Source organism: Hypanus sabinus, chromosome 29 (genome assembly GCF_030144855.1).
Source record: "Hypanus sabinus isolate sHypSab1 chromosome 29, sHypSab1.hap1, whole genome shotgun sequence".
Taxonomy (NCBI): Eukaryota; Metazoa; Chordata; class Chondrichthyes; order Myliobatiformes; family Dasyatidae; genus Hypanus; species Hypanus sabinus.
In genome coordinates this window covers 33537788-33556170 of record NC_082734.1, presented here as the reverse complement: position 1 = coordinate 33556170, position 18383 = coordinate 33537788, and the positions used below count along the sequence as shown (strand labels likewise).

At 52.6% G+C, this 18383-nt stretch overlaps 1 protein-coding gene across 4 annotated transcripts; it reads right to left on the bottom strand.

The window, feature by feature from the left end:
• Positions 1-2466: 2466 nt before the first annotated feature.
• On the bottom strand, positions 2467-17381 carry nfatc2ip (nuclear factor of activated T cells 2 interacting protein). 4 transcript variants are annotated; one of them, XM_059954127.1, is made up of 11 exons: positions 17326-17381; positions 16753-16881; positions 16483-16617; positions 15862-16002; positions 15619-15697; positions 8647-8767; positions 7707-7796; positions 7358-7526; positions 4956-5100; positions 4495-4589; positions 2468-4105 (listed from the first exon to the last, which is right to left on the bottom strand). In XM_059954127.1, exons 1-11 carry the CDS (start codon positions 17335-17337, stop codon positions 3929-3931), a joined length of 1293 nt encoding a protein of 430 aa, XP_059810110.1. In that variant the 5' UTR covers positions 17338-17381; the 3' UTR covers positions 2468-3928. The 4 variants fall into 4 exon arrangements, with proteins under 4 accessions (XP_059810113.1, XP_059810110.1, XP_059810111.1 ...); XM_059954128.1 differs by lacking the exon at positions 16753-16881 and having other exon boundaries at positions 17326-17367; XM_059954126.1 differs by lacking the exon at positions 17326-17381 and having other exon boundaries at positions 16753-16990.
• Between the last annotated feature and the right edge of the window lie 1002 nt (positions 17382-18383).

Below are 18383 nucleotides of genomic sequence, written 5' to 3'. Positions count from 1 at the left end.
AGTATAGTACCTTAGAATTGTTGAGATGCACGAAGCTGGGAAAGGCTATAAAAGCATTTCTAAAGACCTGAGTGTTCATCAGTCCAGAGTAAGAGAAACTGTCTATAGACACGGAGGAAAGTCAGTACTGTTGGTACTCTCCTCGGGGGGGGGGGGGGGGGGCACAAAGATCACACCAAGAGCACAATGTGCAATGCTGAAGGAGGTGAAAAAGAATCCAAGTGCTACAGCAGAAGACCTGCAGAAACCTCTAGAACTTGCTAAAGTCTCTGTTCATGTGTCAAAGGAAACCACTGTTCCCCAATGAAAACATTGCTACACGTCTCAAGTTTGCAAAAGACCACCTGGATGGTCTACAATGCTTCTGGGACAACGTTCGGTGGACAGATGAGACAAAAGTTGAACTTTTTGGCAGCAATGCAGACCATTATGTTTGGAGGATAAAGGGCACTACACACCAGCACCAAAACCTCATCCCAACTGTGAAGCATGGCAAGAGGAGCATTCTGGTTTGGGGCTGCCTCACTGCCTCGTAGCCCGGACAGCTTGCAATCGTTGAGGGAAAGCTGTATCAAAACATTTTACAGGAGAATGTCAGGGTAGGGGTCTGTCACCTGAAGCTTAATAGAAGTTGGATGAAGCAACAAGACACTGATCTGAAACACAAGCATAGATCAACAACAGAATGGTTTACTAAAAAGAAAATTCATGTTTTGGAACGGCCAAGTCAGAGTCCAGACCTTAACCAAATTGAGATGCTGTGGCATGATCTGAAGAGAGCTGCTCATGCAACGTATCCCAATAATACTGATGAACAGAAACAGTTGTGTATGGAGGGATAGTCCAAAATTCCTCCTCGCCATTGTGCAAGTCTAATCAGCAGCTACAGGAAACACTGGGTGGAGGTTATTGCTGATAAAGGAGGTTCTACCCGTTATTTAAGAGTTCACATACTTTTTCCAGCCTAGACTGTGAATGATTAAACAATGTGCTTAATAAAGATATGTCTGTGCATTATTAGATTAGGTTAGGCAAATTGCTTGTCTATTATTGTGACTTAGATGAAGCTCAGACCACGTTTTATGAATGAAAATCAGGTAATTGCAAAGTCTTCGCAACCGTGTGTGTGTGTGTGTGTGTGTGTGTGTGTGTGCGCGCGCACGCGCGCGCTCAATCGGAGTGCAGAAGACAACAAACTGTGCAATAAATATCGAGAACATGACGAAAAGTCCTTGAAAGTGAGTCCATTGGTCGTGGGAACATTTCAATGATGGGGTGTATAAAGCAGGCATACAGTATGCTGGTTAAGGCACTGTGTTCAAGAGTCAGGAAATTGGTTGCAGCTTTATGAAACTCTGGTCAGGCTACATCAGTTCCTGTCGCCTGGTTACAGGAAGGGCGTGGGGGCTTTGGAGAGGGTGCCAAAGAGCTCCACTAGGACGCTGCCTGGGTTGAAGGGCATGAGCCACAAGGAGGGGTTGTGTTGATGTCTCTGGAGTGGTGCAGATTAAGGGCAGACCCGATCGAGGGTCATTAGATGACAAGAGAGACAGAGTATGCAGTTGGTAGCTGTCTCCCCCAGGAGAAAAGAAGGCTTGCCTTTAAGGCAAGGTGGGGAAAGTTCAAAGATGTGCCAGGCAAGTTTTCTTTAAAACACAGGGGATGGTGGGTACCTGGAATGGCAGTGGAGGCAGATACAACATGGGTGTTTAAGAAGCTCTTAGGCAGGCACATGGATGTGCAGGGAATGGAGGGGTATAGACATTGTGTAGGCACATGATGTGCAAGGAATGGAGGGGTACAGACATTGTGTAGGTAGAAGGAATTCGTTTAAGTTGGGTGTTAAGTAACAAGTTTCATTAGTTTGGCACAAAATTGTGGGCTGAACGTCTGTGCTGTTCCATCATCTCTCCTCCTTTCAACGCAGGCGATGGAGTGGCCAGACACATCGAGGAAGCCTTGTACTGGTTGCATAGCGGAAGGAAGATTCTGGGGGCTCGGAAAGGAGAGGGGCGAGGTGAGAAGGTGATTCCGAGGAGGAGGAAGGGTGTTCCAAAGTGACGGTGGGGGGGTGAGGTGACAAGGGATGGGGAGGTTGCCTCTGGCCCAGGGGAGGCTCCCATTTTTCTACGGGATCTCTCGCACAGCAGATAAAGAGCACAGGTACTCATTCCTATTACTACTTTGTCACCACCCAGCTGGGAGCGGCGTCAGCAGGCGAAGATGTAAATGCAGCCAGCTCCAACACAGGCACCAGTCTCCCCAGCATCGAGGACATATTCAAAGGCAAGTCCTCAAACAAGGCAGCATCCATTGCTGAGGAACCCATCACACAGGACATGCCCTCTTCTCATTGCTACCATCAGGAAGGAGGTGCAGGAGCCTGAAGGCACACACTGAGTGATTCCGGAACAGCATCTTCCATCTGCCATCCAATTTCTGATGGACATTGAACCCACGAACACTGCCTCACTACTTTGTTCTCTTGGTGCAAAATTTATTTATTTATCAATCAATCATGTGGTAAGTTCTGTAACCATAGTTTCTTTCCACATCCCAATGTGGCTGGTTGTAACTGTGGAAGTGGATGTGTGTGCATGTGGGGAGGGAGGCGGATATTGTGAAAATCTATCAGTGCATCCATCAATGGTTGCCAGGAGCTTGAAAGGCTAAAGGGCCTGTGTCCGATTCGAGGAAGGTGAGCTGCTGCCTGCATTAGGCCTCAGAAGAACAGTGGATCCAGATGCAGACAGCACTTACTGGCAGTGGATCCACAGGGGGCAGAGAAAGCCAAACCAGCACTGGATCCAGATTCTGAGGGATGCACTAGATCCAGGGGTGATCACACTTACAGGTACTGTATCCAGAGGGAAACAACTATGGAATGTAGTGGTTCCAGAATAACATCAGAGATGGCATTGTTCCCCCCCCCCCCCCACCAAAATATCACCTGAGAGCCACACTGGATCCAGAGAAGACATGGGCACCTGAAGTGGATCCAGAAGGAGGTATCAAGATTATGACACTGTCATATTCACTGAATCCACAGAACACTCGGGGAAATAGGGCATGTTCTAACAAAGGATTCAGAGACCCTGAAACACTGCACTAGGACCACCACTGAGTCCAGAGCAAAAAAGCATTAGGACCCTTGGCAGATACACATGAACCCGAGGATACAACTGCTGCATCCACTGGGTCCGGGGAGACAGTAGGAACGTGGCACTGGAAATCATCACCTGATCCAAAGGAAGCACTGGGGAACTGTGTTCCCAGAGATACACTGTGACATACTACACCCAGAGGAGACAATGAATCAATAAACAGCCCTGGATTTTAACACTGGATCAGACACCACATGAAATATTATGCTGAGATCACACTGGGGCCTCAAATTGGATCTACATGCTCTGGAAGATGTGGCCAGATCCCAATGGATCCATGGGGATGGTGGAGAGACATCAGTGGTATACACAGGTTTCAGAGTAGCCCTTGACATGGCACTGAGGAACGCACCAGATCCTGGCTGGGTACAGGGGTAAGTGTGCTGGGTGAATGGATTCAGATAATCATCCTGGGCTGAATGGGGTCCAGGGGCAGACAGCATTGGCTTGCACAGGATCAAGATGGAGATGAGCTTGCCGTCTGCACTGGATCCAGAGGGAGTAGAAGCTGGTGTCTACAGTGGATTCGGAGATGAAGCTCACTCTTGCAGTAGATCCAGAGGAACAAAAGCAGGATGACCCCCACCCGGGTATACAGAAGACGGTGTAGTTGTTCGACTGTAGGAAGCAGAAGACGGTGTAGTTGTTCGACAGTAGGAAGATGGTATAGTTGTTCGACTGTAGGAAGCAGAAGGCGCTGAGCATGTCAACTCTATCTTCAGCATCCAGGACCAGCAGAGGGTGGGGGGGAAGTGAGGAAAACCTCACAGGCAGCAAGACTCAGCTACTTGGGCATCAATGACATCGTCAGGTTCCATGTCAAGGTCACGGGGGGTGCTATTCTCAGAGAGCTCGGCGCCATCGAACAGGAAACAGACCCGGTGTCGCTGGAGACCCGTCCTCTCCTTGTACACTGTCATCAGGCTTCGCAGCACCTCCCCCTGCAGGGAGAAATGGAAAAGGAGGAAGGGAGGGAGGGGTTAGAAGGAAGGAGGGGGAACAGAGAAAAAGAATGAGTGAAGGAGTGGGCAAATCTCTCCAATCAAGATTGCAAGGGATCTGGGCAAATCTGGCTGAGATTTAATTCAGCATTTACATATAGAATAACAGATCTGTACCAATGGGTAATAGGCTGGGGTCTAAAACAGGGGTTCAGGAGGTTTATATATGGAATAATAGATCCTCAGGAAGGAATTCCAGGCTGGGATCGAATCAAGGGAAGGTTCAGAGGTTTATATTATCATGGAAGTGGGTTACAGTCTAGGATCTGTGATGAGAGCATCAGTTCAATAGTAAACTACCAAGACTTGCCCTACTCTTAAACACTGACCTTCCCAATTGTGATGGTTTGCAGCGAATCCTTCTCCCGGCCTCGGACCTGCAGCCGGATTGTGTCTGTCTGAGAATCAGACATAACATGACAGTCTGGCAATGTGGAAGGAAGCGGAAACATTAGAGAGACAGGGCCTGGGTCTGTAACCCCTCCTTCCTCGACTCCTCTCCGTCTCGACCCCCTCCCCAACCCCATGACACCCTACCTGTCACCACGACCCCTCCCTCCTCTACACTCCCCTCATCTCCTTGACCCGTTCCTTCCCTACATCCTTCTCCATCTCCTTGACCCCCTCCCTCCCCTACACTCTTCCCCATCTCAGTCACCCTTACTCTTCCCTACACCACTCACAAATCCCCATGATACCCCCCGCTTCTACACCCCTCCCATCTCCATTACTCCTCACTGCCCAGAAGCTGCCATCGGTGTCATCCCCTCCCTCTCGGCTGAGTGCTTACCCAGAATGTCAGCCACACTGAGGTTCCAGGTCTCAGGGGTCTGCTCGAGGGGAACCTCCAGGTCGTTCTGAAGCAACAGGAGGTGGCCAGGGTCCATCTGCAGCTTGTTGGCCAGCACGTGTACTGCCTTCCTGAAAGGGTCTGACTGTGGGTGGGGGAGGAGAACAGGAATGAAAAGACATGTGCAGGAGAACAGAAAGGGGCAAGTTGGAGGGATGAGGGGGTGGGTGCGGACCAGTCTATTGGGGGGGAGAGCAAAGAGTGGTGAGCCAGCCAGGGGGAGGGGGATGTACGAGGCGGTCAGGCGGGGGGACGGGGGGAACATGGGGGAATCAGGCTGGGGGGCACGGGGGAGTCAGGCTGGGGGTGCACGAGGCGGTCAGGTGGGGGGACGGGGGGAACATGGGGGAATCAGGCTGGGGGGCACGGGGGAGTCAGGCTGGGGGTGCACGAGGCGGTCAGGCGGGGGGAACACGGGGGAGTCAGGCGGGGGGAACACGGGGGAGTCAGGCGGGAGAACACGGGGGAGTCAGGCGGGAGAACACGGGGGAGTCAGGCGGGGGGAACACGGGGGAGTCAGGCGGGGGGAACACGGGGGAGTCAGGCGGGGGGAACACGGGGGAGTCAGGCGGGGGGAACACGGGGGAGTCAGGCGGGGGGAACACGGGGGAGTCAGGCGGGGGGAACACGGGGGAGTCAGGCGGGGGGAACACGGGGGAGTCAGGCGGGGGGAACACGGGGGAGTCAGGCGGGGGGAACACGGGGGAGTCAGGCGGGGGGAACACGGGGGAGTCAGGCGGGGGGAACACGGGGGAGTCAGGCGGGGGGAACACGGGGGAGTCAGGCGGGGGGAACACGGGGGAGTCAGGCGGGGGGAACACGGGGGAGTCAGGCGGGGGGAACACGGGGGAGTCAGGCGGGGGGAACACGGGGGAGTCAGGCGGGGGGAACACGGGGGCGTCAGGCGGGGGGAACACGGGGGCGTCAGGCGGGGGGAACACGGGGGAATCAGGCGGGGGGAACACGGGGGAGTCAGGCGGGGGGAACACGGGGGAGTCAGGCGGGGGGAACACGGGGGAGTCAGGCGGGGGGAACACGGGGGAGTCAGGCGGGGGGAACACGGGGGAGTCAGGCGGGGGGAACACGGGGGAGTCAGGCGGGGGGAACACGGGGGAGTCAGGCGGGGGGAACACGGGGGAGTCAGGCGGGGGGAACACGGGGGAGTCAGGCGGGGGGAACACGGGGGAGTCAGGCGGGGGGAACACGGGGGAGTCAGGCGGGGGGAACACGGGGGAGTCAGGCGGGGGGAACACGGGGGAGTCAGGCGGGGGGAACACGGGGGAGTCAGGCGGGGGGAACACGGGGGAGTCAGGCGGGGGGAACACGGGGGAGTCAGGCGGGGGGAACACGGGGGAGTCAGGCGGGGGGAACACGGGGGAGTCAGGCGGGGGGAACACGGGGGAGTCAGGCGGGGGGAACACGGGGGAGTCAGGCGGGGGGAACACGGGGGAGTCAGGCGGGGGGAACACGGGGGAGTCAGGCGGGGGGAACACGGGGGAGTCAGGCGGGGGGAACACGGGGGAGTCAGGCGGGGGGAACACGGGGGAGTCAGGCGGGGGGAACACGGGGGAGTCAGGCGGGGGGAACACGGGGGAGTCAGGCGGGGGGAACACGGGGGAGTCAGGCGGGGGGAACACGGGGGAGTCAGGCGGGGGGAACACGGGGGAGTCAGGCGGGGGGAACACGGGGGAGTCAGGCGGGGGGAACACGGGGGAGTCAGGCGGGGGGAACACGGGGGAGTCAGGCGGGGGGGCACGGGGGAGTCAGGCGGGTGGTGCACAAGGCGGTCAGGCGGGGGGTGCACAAGGCGGTCAGGCGGGGGGTGCACGAGGCGGTCAAGCGGGGGGCACGGGGGAGTCAGGCGGAGGGTGCACGAGGCGGTCAGGCGGGGGGTGCACGAGGCGGTCAGGCGGGGGGCACGGGGGAGTCAGGCGGGGGGAACACGGGGGAGTCAGGCGGGGGGAACACGGGGGAGTCAGGCGGGGGGAACACGGGGGAGTCAGGCGGGGGGAACACGGGGGAATCAGGCTGGGGGGCATGGGGGAGTCAGGCTGGGGGTGCATGAGGCGGTTATGCGGGGGGAACACGGGGGAGTCAGGCTGGGGGTGCACGAGGCGGTCAGGCGGGGGGAACACGGGGGAGTCAGGCTGGGGGTGCACGAGGCGGTCAGGCGGGGGGAACACGGGGGAGCCAGGCTGGGGGGGGGGGGAATGGGGGAGCCAGGCTGGGGGGGCAGGGGGCAGTCAGCTGGGGGAGTGTGGTAAGGGATTAAGGGACACTATATGAGGTCGGTGGTCAGGACTAAGGAGATCAGGGTTCAAGCAGAACCGGGCAACACTCACCACCCGGATGGGGATCCTGTGGACGAGACCTTGACACCGGAGCTTGAGGCTGAGCAAACGGGGACTCAGTGGGGGAGGAGAGTGAGGCTCCAGCAACAGAACATCCTCCGCCTCCCCTTCCACCATCCCTCGGAAATCATCGAGGTCCCGTAATCTCCGGTTCATCTCTCTGTACAGGATGGTGGGAGAACAGCAAGTATCAACAAAAAACATTTTCAGTGGAGATAGGGTGGGGCAGACAGTGGGGGAGGGAGGGGGACAAAGGGGTTAGATGGAAGGAGTGGTCAGAAGGGGAGACAAAGGTGGAGGGGAATGTGGGAGGGGAGGAAAGGGGAGATGGGGTGACTACCTGATTGCACTGAATGCACGCCCTTTCTGTTGAGTGGTGAGTGAGGGTGTGATGGGGGGAGAGGGAGACCGGCTTCCTGGGCTCAGCAACCTGTGGAGACAAAATTCTCAGTGTCAGCGAATCTGTACTGAGAGTGTGTGATGGGACGGTGTGGAGGGAGATTCACTCTGTGTCTGACCCCGGGAGCGTGTGATGGGACGGTGTGGAGGGAGATTCACTCTGTCTGACCCCGGGAGTGTGTGATGGGACGGTGTGGAGGGAGATTCACTCTGTGTCTGACCCCGGGAGCGTGTGATGGGACAGTGCAGAGGGAGATTCACTCTGTCTGACCCCGGGAGTGTGTGATGGGACGGTGTGGAGGGAGATTCACTCTGTGTCTGACCCCGGGAGTGTGTGATGGGACGGTGTGGAGGGAGATTCACTCTGTGTCTGACCCCGGGAGTGTGTGACGGGACAGTGCAGAGGGAGATTCACTCTGTGTCTGACCCCGGGAGTGTGTGATGGGACGGTGTGGGGGGAGATTCACTCTGTGTCTGACCCTGGGAGTGTGTGATGGGACGGTTTGGGGGGAGATTCACTCTGTGTCTGACCCCGGGAGTGTGTGATGGGACGGTGAGGAGGGAGATTCACTCCGTGTCTGACCCCGGGAGTGTGTGATGGGACGGTGCAGAGGGAGATTCACTCTGTGTCTGACCCCGGGAGTGTGTGATGGGACGGTTTGGGGGGAGATTCACTCTGTGTCTGACCCCGGGAGTGTGTGATGGGACGGTGTGGAGTGAGATTCACTCTGTGTCTGACCCCGGGAGTGTGTGATGGGATGGTGTGGAGGGAGATTCACTCTGTGTCTGACCCTGGGAGTGTGTGATGGGATGGTGTGGAGGGAGATTCACTCTGTGTCTGATCCAGGAGAATGTGTTGGGACGGTGTGGATAAGACTCACAGAGAGTGACTGTTCTCCCATTCTGACTCCGAGTCCAACGTGTGGAGTGTCTGATCGTGCTCAGGAGACACTCGCCTCCGCTTCCTCGTGCCTTGATCATCTTCCAAGTCTTCGTCCGAATCTTTATCCAGGGAACAAAAGAACGTGGCTCAGCACCCCACCCCATCTGTTCCCCCTCTGTCCTCCATCGGGCCCCCATGCCCTGTCAGTCTTTGAGGTGGACAGAGGATTATTAGTCTCACATGGTGAGACAATGAAAAGTTTGTCTTTCATGCTGCATACAGATCAAATCATTGCAATTTTCCATCGAGTTAGAAAGGAAAATGCAAAATAAAGTGTTACAGCTACAGAGAAAGTGTGCCAAGACAATAATGTACAAGCCCACTCCAAGGCACGTGGTGAGGGCAGGAGCACTTCATTCAGTCGTCTGGTAACAGCGGGGTAGAAGCTGTCTTATCGTACTGGGGGACCATTCAATAGTCTGATCACAGCGGGGTAGAAGCTGTCTTATCGTACTGGGGGACCATTCAATAGTCTGATCACAGCGGGGTAGAAGCTGTCTTATCGTACTGGGGGACCGTTCAATAGTCTGATAACAGCGGGGTAGAAGCTGTCTTATCGTACTGGGGGACCGTTCAATAGTCTGGTAACAGCGGAGTAGAAGCTGTCTTATCGTACTGGGAGACCGTTCAATAGTCTGATAACAGCGGGGTAGAAGTTGTCTTATCGTACTGGGGGACCGTTCAATAGTCTGATAACAGCAGGGTAGAAGCTGTCTTATCGTACTGGGGGACCGTTCAATAGTCTGATAACAGGGGGGTAGAAGCTGTCTTATCGTACTGGGGGACCGTTTCAATAGTCTGGTAACAGCGGGGTAGAAGCTGTCCTTGACCCTGGTGGGACATGCTTTCACTGATAACAGCGGGGCAGAAGCTGTCTTATCGTACTGGGGGGCTGTTCAATAGTCTGCTAACAGCGGGGTAGAAGCTGTCTTCTCGTACTGGGGGACCGTTCAATAGTCTGCTAACAGCGGGGTAGAAGCTGTCTTCTCGTACTGGGGGACCGTTCAATAGTCTGCTAACAGCGGGGTAGAAGCTGTCTTCTCGTACTGGGGGACTGTTCAATAGTCTGCTAACAGCGGGGTAGAAGCTGTCCTGGAGCCTGGTGGGACGTGCTTTCAGGCTTTTGTATCTTCTGCCCAACAGGAGGAGGGAGAAGGGAGAAAGTCCCGGGTGGGTGAGGTCTTCGATGATGTCAACTGCTTTACTGAGACAGTGAGAAGTGTAGACTGTGGAGGAGAGGCTAGTTTCCACGTGGCATCATCAACGCTCTTAGCCCTCTGCTTGACTTTCCCTACTCTGGGGTCAAACGTCAAGGACACTATTCATTTTTGTCAGAATCTGAGACAATGACAAGGAATCGTATAGGAGCAAGTTCAATCAGAGACCTGAGTAACATTGCAACTACACCCTTCTACTCAGTTAGTAAGACAAGGAACTGAATATGGACAGGGAAGGGGAAGTTGAGGACGCACATCAGACATTGAGGTGGAAAGGATGAACAGCTTCAGTCTTATTCATCACAAGTGCATCAAAACATACAGTGAAATGTGTTGATCATGTTAGCACCCAGCCACTTAGGGACGTCCTGGGGGAAGCCGTACAGGTGCGAATGGGTAACTATGATGTTGTTGGGATAACGGAGACATGGCTGCGAGGAGATCAGACCTGGGAAATGAATGTACAAGGGTATACGTGCTATCGTAGGGACAGAAATGTGGGCAGAGGGGGTGGGGTGGCCCTGTTGGTGAGGAATGAGATTCAGTCCTTTGCAAGGGGGGACATAGGGTCAGAAGTAGAGTCTGTGTGGATAGAACTGAGGAACTGTAAGGGCAAAAGGACCCAAATGGGTGTTGTCTACAGGCCACCAAATAGTAGCATGGATATTGGGTGCAAGTTGAATAGGGAGTTAACATTGGCATGTGGCAAAGGTAATGATGCAGTAGTTATGGGGGATTTCAACATGCAGGTGAACTAGGAGAATCAGGTTGGTGCTGGACCACAGGATATGGAGTTTGTAGAGTGCCGACGGGATGCATTCTTAGAACAGCTTGTACGAGAGCCGACCAGGGACAAGACTATTCTGGATTTAGTGTTATGTAATGAACAGGATTTGATAAGCGATCTTGAAGTAAAGGAGCCATTAGGAGGTAGTGATCACAATATGATAAGCTTTTATCTGCAATTTGAGAAGGATAAGGGCAGCTAGGAGGTGTCAGTGTTGCAGATGAACAGGGGAAGCTATGGAGCCATGAGAGAGGAGCTGGCCAAAGTTGACTGGATGGATAGCCGAGTAGAAAAGACAGTGAAACAGCAATGGCAGGTATTCTTGGGAATAATGCACAAGATGCAAAATCAGTTCATCCCCTGGAGAAGGAAGGATTCAAAGGGGGGAAAGGGGCCACAGTGGTTGACAAAGGAAGTCAAAGGAAGCATTAAAAAAAAAGGAAGTATGACAGAGCTAAGGTGAGTGGGAGGACAGATGATTGGGAAGTTTTTAAGGAACAACAGAACTTAACTAAAAAGACAATACGAGGAGAAAAAATGAGGTACAAACGCAAGCTAGCCAGGAATATAAAGGAATATAGTAAAAGCTTTTTTAGGTATGTGAAGAGAAAGAAGATAGTTAAGAACAATGTTGGGCCCTTGAAGAATGAATTGGGTGAAATTATTATGGGAAACGGAGAAATGGCAGAAGAATTTAATGAGTACTTTAGATCTGTTTTCACTAAGGAAGACACAAGCAATCTCCCAAATGTATGGATGGGCCAAGGATATAGGGTAACAGAGGAAATGAAACAGATTGACATTCGGAAGGAAACGGTGATGAGAAAACTGATGGGACTGAAGGCTGACAAATCCCCAGGTCCAGATGGTCTGCACCCTAGGGTACTAAAGGAGGTGGCCCTGGAAATTGTGGATGCATTGGTAATCATTTTCCAATGTTCCTTAGATCAGTTCCTGAGGATTGGAGAATAGCTAATGTTATCTCACTTTTTAAAAAAGGAGGGAGGGAGAAAACAGAGAACTATCGACCTGTCAGTCTGACATCGGTGGTGGGAAAGATGCTTGAGTCCATTATTAAGGATGAAATAGTGGCATATTTAGATAGCAGTAATAGGATTGGGCCGAGCCAGCATGGATTTACCAAGGGTAAATCATGCTTGACTAATCTGTTGGAGTTTTTCGAGGATGTAACCAGGAAGTTAGACAAGGGAGATCCAGTGGATGTAGAGTACTTCGATTTTCAGAAGGCATTTGATAAGGTTCCACATAGAAGATTGGTGGGTAAAATCAAAGCTCAGGGCATCGGGGGGAAGACATTGACATGGATAGAAAACTGGTTGGCAGATAGAAAGCAAAGGGTAGCGGTGAATGGGTGTTTCTCGGAATGGCAGGTGGTGACTAGTGGGGTGCCACAGGGCTCGGTATTGGGACCACGGCTGTTTACGATTTACATCAACGATTTAGATGAAGGCATTGAGAATAACATCAGCAAGTTTGCTGATGATACTAAGCTGGGTGTCAGTGTGACTTGTGATGAGGATGTTAGGAGAATTCAGGGTGACTTGGATAGGCTGGGTGAGTGGGCAGATACTTGGCAGATGGCGTTTAATGTGAATATGTGTGAGGTTATCCACTTTGGGAGTAAGAACAGGAAGGCAGATTATTATCTGAACGGTGTAGAGTTGGGCAAGGAGATACAAAGAGATCTCGGAGTCCTTGTTCATCAGTCAGTGAAGGTGAATGAGCAAGTGCAGCAGGCAGTGAAGAAGGCTAATGGAATGTTGGCCTTTATTACAAAGGGAATTGAGTACAAGAGCAAGGAAATCCTTTTGCATTTGTACAGGGCCCTGGTGAGACCACACCTGGAGTATTGTGTACAGTTTTGGTCTCCAGGGTTCAGGAAGGACATCCTGGCTGTAGAGGAAATGCAGCATAGATTCACGAGGTTAATTCCCAGGATGTCCGGACTGTCTTACGCAGAGAGGTTAGAGAGACTGGGCTTGTACACGTTGGAATTAAGGAGATTGAGAGGGGATCTGATTGAAACATAAAAGATTATTAAGGGATTGGACAAGATAGAGGCAGGAAATATGTTCCAGATGCTGGGAGAGTCCAGTACCAGAGGGCATGGTTTGAGAATAAGGGGTAGGTCATTTAGGACAGAGTTAAGGAAAAACTTCTTCTCCCAGAGAGTTGTGGGGGTCTGGAATGCACTGCCTCGGAAGGTAGTGGAGGCCAATTCTCTGGATGCTTTCAAGAAGGAGCTAGATAGGTATCTTATGGATAGGGGAATCAAGGGATATGGGGACAAGGCAGGAACCGGGTATTGATAGTAATTGATCAGCCATGATGTCAAAATGGCGGTGCAGGCTCGAAGGGCTGAATGGTCTACTTCTGCACCTATTGTCTATTGGCACAATAGTGTAGTGGGTAGCACAACGCTTGACCTGGGTTCAATTCTCATCGCTGTCTGTATGGAGTCTGTAGGGTGGCTAATGTTGTCCCACTTTTCAAGAAAGGAGGGTGTTATGAATGAGGAGCAACTCTGATGGGCAGAAGGGTACAGAATCCTCAATGCCTGCCTCCCCTCTTTTTTGAGAATCGCAAACTCACTACTATTTCGGGTCTGATACCCAGGAGAGAGATACACAGCATGTCAGTAATGAGAGAGAGAGACGCAGGATAACAGAAAAGGCAGTTGTTATTGACAATGCAGGGAATAAAAGTGGAATCGGAATGGAACTACTGATTACTGCTATTGTCTCTTGAAGGAGGAATTGTGTATTGAGTACTGTACTATTCATTGAAACCCCTCGGGGGCAGCCAGAGTGGTCTAGTTGAGGGATTGCATCATCCCAACCTGATTGACACCTGAGACCCTGTGAGTGAGGATAAAAGTAGGGTCTGGGGAACACCCCTCAGACGCACCAGGAGAGACACTACGAGACCGGTGGTGTGTGTCCCCCCTTGCCTGGGTGACGAGTCCTCCACGGAACGGTCTAGCTAAAGGACGGATACAGATCAAGATCGTACAAGGAAAGCAGGCAAGTTTCTCTCTCTCTCTCTCTCTCTCTCTCTCTCTCCAACAATTGCAACACAGTGATCAACGACGACTGCAGCCTGTATGAACTGAACTGAACTTTATATATCCATCGGACAATTCATTATTCCCTAAACAACGAGAGAGCTTATTTCTTATTATTATTATACCCGCACTTTTAGGTTTAGTATTGATGACGTATATTATCTGTATATTTGCATTGATATTATTTTTGTGTATTTTTACTAATAAATACTGTTAAAAATAGTATCACCAGACTTCAACGGATACTCCTATCTTTGCTGGTAAGATACCCAGTTATGGGGTTCGAAACAAGGGAGAGAGAAAACAGGGAATTATAGACCGGTTAGCCTGATGTCAGCGGTGGGAAAGATGCTGGAGTCAATTATAAAAGAGGAAATTACAACACATTTGGATAGCAGTAGAAGGATCAGTCCGAGTCAGCATGGATTTATGAAGGGGAAATCATGCTTGACTAATCTTCTGGAGTTTTTTGAGGATGTAACTATGAAAATGGACAAGGGAGAGTCAGTGGATGTAGTGCACCTGGACTTCCAGAAAGTTTTTGATAAAGTCCCACATAGGAGATTAGTGGGCAAAATTAGGGCACATGGTATTGGGGGCAGAGTACTGACATGGATTGAAAATTGGCTGGCTGACAGGAAACAAAGAGTAGTGATTAACGGGTCCCTTTTGGAATGGCAGGCTGTGACCAGTGGGGTACCGCAAGGTTCGGTGCTGGGACCGCAGCTGTTTACAATATGCATTAATGATTTAGATGAAGGGATTAAAAGTAACATTAGCAAATTTGCTGATGACACAAAGCTGGGTGGCAGTGTGAAATATCAGGAGGATGTTATGAGAATGCAGGGTGACTTGGACAGGTTGGGTGAGTGGGCAAATGTATGGCAGATGCAGTTTAATGTGGATAAATGTGAGGTTATCCACTTTGGTGGCAAGAACAGGAAGGCAGATTACTATCTAAATGCAGTCAAGTTAGGAGAAAAGGGGAAGTACAACGAGATCTAGGTGTTCTTGTACATCAGTCAATGAAAGCAAGCATGCAGGTACAGCAGGCAGTGAAGAAAGCTAATGGCATGCTGGCTTTTATAACAAGAGGAATTGAGTATAGGAGTAAAGAGGTCCTTCTGCAGCTGTACAGGGCCCTGGTGAGACCCCACCTGGAGTATTGTGTGCAGTTTTGGTCTCCAAATTTGAGGAAGGACATTCTTGCTATTGAGGGAGTGCAGCGTAGGTTCACAAGGTTAATTCCCGGAATGGCGGGACTGTCATATGTTGAAAGATTGGAGCGACTGGGCTTGTATACACTGGAATTTAGAAGGATGAGAGGGGATCTGATTGAAACATATAAGATTATTAAGGGATTGGACACACTGGAGGCAGGAAGCATGTTCCCGCTAATGGGTGAGTCCAGAACTAGAGGCCACAGTTTAAGAATAAAGGGTAGGCCATTTAGAACAGAGATGTGGAAAAACTTTTTCACCCAGAGAGTGGTGGTTATGTGGAATGCTCTGCCCCAGAAGGCAGTGGAGGCCAAGTCTCTGGATGCATTCAAGAGAGAGTTAGATAGAGCTCTTATGGATAGCGGGGTCAAGGGATATGAGGAGAGGGCAGGAACGGGGTACTGATTGTGCACGATCAGCCATGATCACAGTGAATGGCGGTGCTGGCTAGAAGGGCCGAATGGCCTACTCCTTCACCTGCTGTCTATTATTCTCCCCATGACCAGTGGGTTCTCTGGTTTCTCCCCACTATTCAAAGCTGTAATGGTTAATTGGCCATTGTAAATTGCAGTGGGGAGGAAGGCAGAGGTACCCCACACACCTGGCAGATTCAACTGCTTCCAGATCTGCTTGTCCACCTCTGCAGCGTTGTCTTGGTACAGTCGGAGAGTTCTGTTCACCTGGGGAGAGAGGCGACAGGTGAGGAGGTGGAGTGATGAGCGGGGGGAAAGACAGGGGACAGAAGTAGAGCAGAGGGGTGGGGTGGGGCAGAGGGGATGTCAGATGCGGAGTCGGTGGACAGGGGTGAGGTAAGAGGTGAGAATCAGAAATGGGGTCGAGTTACCCTGCCAGTGTAGACGGGGACAGTGGTTACAATGTGTGTGTCCAACACTCGCCTCCGCCGACTGCTCTCCACCCTCCGTCCTCGAGGCCCCTCCATCTCTGTCACCTCCAGCACATCGTCCTCACTCTCACTGCTCGCTTCCTGGGGGCGGGGGAGCACATCATCAATGGAGAAAAATGGATCCCAAACACTCCTCCCACCACCCCCCATATCACCGTCACCATGCACCTACTCACTGCCCATCCACCCCCCCCCGCCTCCATGCCTGCCTGCCTCCCTCCCTCCGAGACAGGGGGTTGTCAGCAACCACAACGGAGTTCACTGGTCAGAGACACTGGGGGTCACAGTGTAGATGGAGATGGTGTAGAAGGTCTGTGAGTCCAACCTCACCTCCACCATCTACTCTCCACCCTCCAGTGTCAAGGCTCCTCCACCAGCTCTCCCTCGATCCCACATCTCACTTTCTCCTGGGTAAGGGACACAGGATGCGGCAGATCCCAAACATCTCCTCCCTCCCCATCTCCCTTCCCTCCGCCTCCCTATTCAAGAGCAGTCAGGGGTCAGCGGTGAGGGCTTGGGGCAGGGTAGTGGAGGAGGGTTGGGGTCAGAGGTGGAGTTCACCTTGCTGGTGCAGGTGTTGGTGATCTGTTTGTCCAAATCTCGCCTCCGCCGTTTCCCCACCATCTTGCGTCCTCGAGGTCCTTCCACATTCATCATCTCCACCGGGTCTCCCTCACACCTGCTGCTCGCCGCCTCCTGGGGGAACAATCTTACAGTGGGGCAAACATCTCCTCCATCCTCCCGCCTCCAAACTTCCTTCCCTTTTCAGAGAGAGGGTTACGGGTCAGTGGTGAGGGTTTGGGGTGGGGTAGGGTCAGAGGTGGGGCTTACCTTGCCAGTGCAGGCAGTGACAGTCTGTGTGTACAATATTCGCCTCCGCCCTCTGCCCGCCACCCTCTGTCCTCGAGGACTCTCCACTACCGCCACCTCCACCACATCATCCTCGCTGCTGATCTCCTCCTGAAGGGACATCATCAGTGGGGAAGCTGAGTCACAAATACCTCTCTGTCACCTCATTTACCCTTCTGCAGCCTTTCTCACACCCTCCCTCCCTCACTCGGTCATCATTCATTCCTCCCTCCCTCCTCTCACTCTCCCTTACTATCTCCCTCACTCCTCACACCCATCCTCACCCACTCCTCTCCCTCCCCTCACACACACCCTCCTTCCTCACATCACTACCTCCCTCACACTTTCCCTCCCTCCTCACTCCCTCCCTCCCTCACTCACACAATTACTCCTCTCACACCCTCCCTGCCTCCTCACAACTTCCGTCACTCCCCACACACTCTCTATCCACCTTCCCCTCCCCACCCCGTTACCCTCATTCCCGTTTTTGACTCCTCCCCCGAGTTTTGCCCTCTTAATCATTCTCCTTCCCCCCTCCACTTGCTGTCTTCTCACCAGCGCCGCCATCGCCGGAGCTGAATAACTCCCGCCTCTAACGATCTCTATTGGTCGATAACTCTCAATATCCTCACCCCTATTGGCTTAGAATCCCACCACTCCCAGCAACCGTCTCCTATCACGCACCGACTTTCCCTTTCCAACCAATTAGACAAACCTATCCTCTCGGTACCGATCGGCAAGCTCCGCGCTGTCTATTGGTTGAGAAAAAAAGTCTTTGCGCGCAGCTCCCTTCTCTATAGGATCAATCTGAACCCGCCTCCTGGAACGGAACGAGGCCATCTATTAGCCAAAACGAACGTCATTCAAATTATTCTACAACTGTACTGGACAACTGTCGGAGACGGGGCCCAATGGGAAAGGCCGACCCTGAAGACAGGGCGTGTACCGGGGATAACGATTGATAAGGGTCTCGGCCCGAAACGTCGACCCTTCCCCATAGAGGCTGAGTTCCCCCAGTATTTTCTGTGTTTTTATGATAGATTAGTACACCGGCCAACTTGATTTATGAATCAAAGACTCATTAGCGAATCAGTCCTCTCATGCTTAGCTTGTGGGGACACTAACTCACTGGGACTTGACCAGACTCGGCATTCTGGGAATTGTAGTTCTATGCATTATTTCTTTAAAAGTAACAAGGAATCAGGGATGGGCTCTTGAGTGGTGACTGAAAGTCAAATTTGATGTTACCGCATGCCTCGTAATGATTCTGGTAGACACAGGCAAATCTCATGCAAATTATCAGTGACAGGACGTGTGTGTGTGGGGTGGGGGGGAGGGGGAAGGGGTTGGTAGCAGCTTCCAGGTAAGCAAGCAGGCACAGAGTGAATCTCCCTCCACACCGTCCCATCACTCACTCCCAGGGTCAGACACAGGGTGAATCTCCCTCCACACCGTCCCATCGCACACTCCCGGGGTCAGACACAGAGTGAAGCTCCCTCCACACCGTCCCATCACACACTCCCGGGGTCAGACACAGAGTGAATCTCCCTCCACACCGTCCCATCACACACTCCCGGGGTCAGACACAGAGTGAAGCTCCCTCCACAACGTCC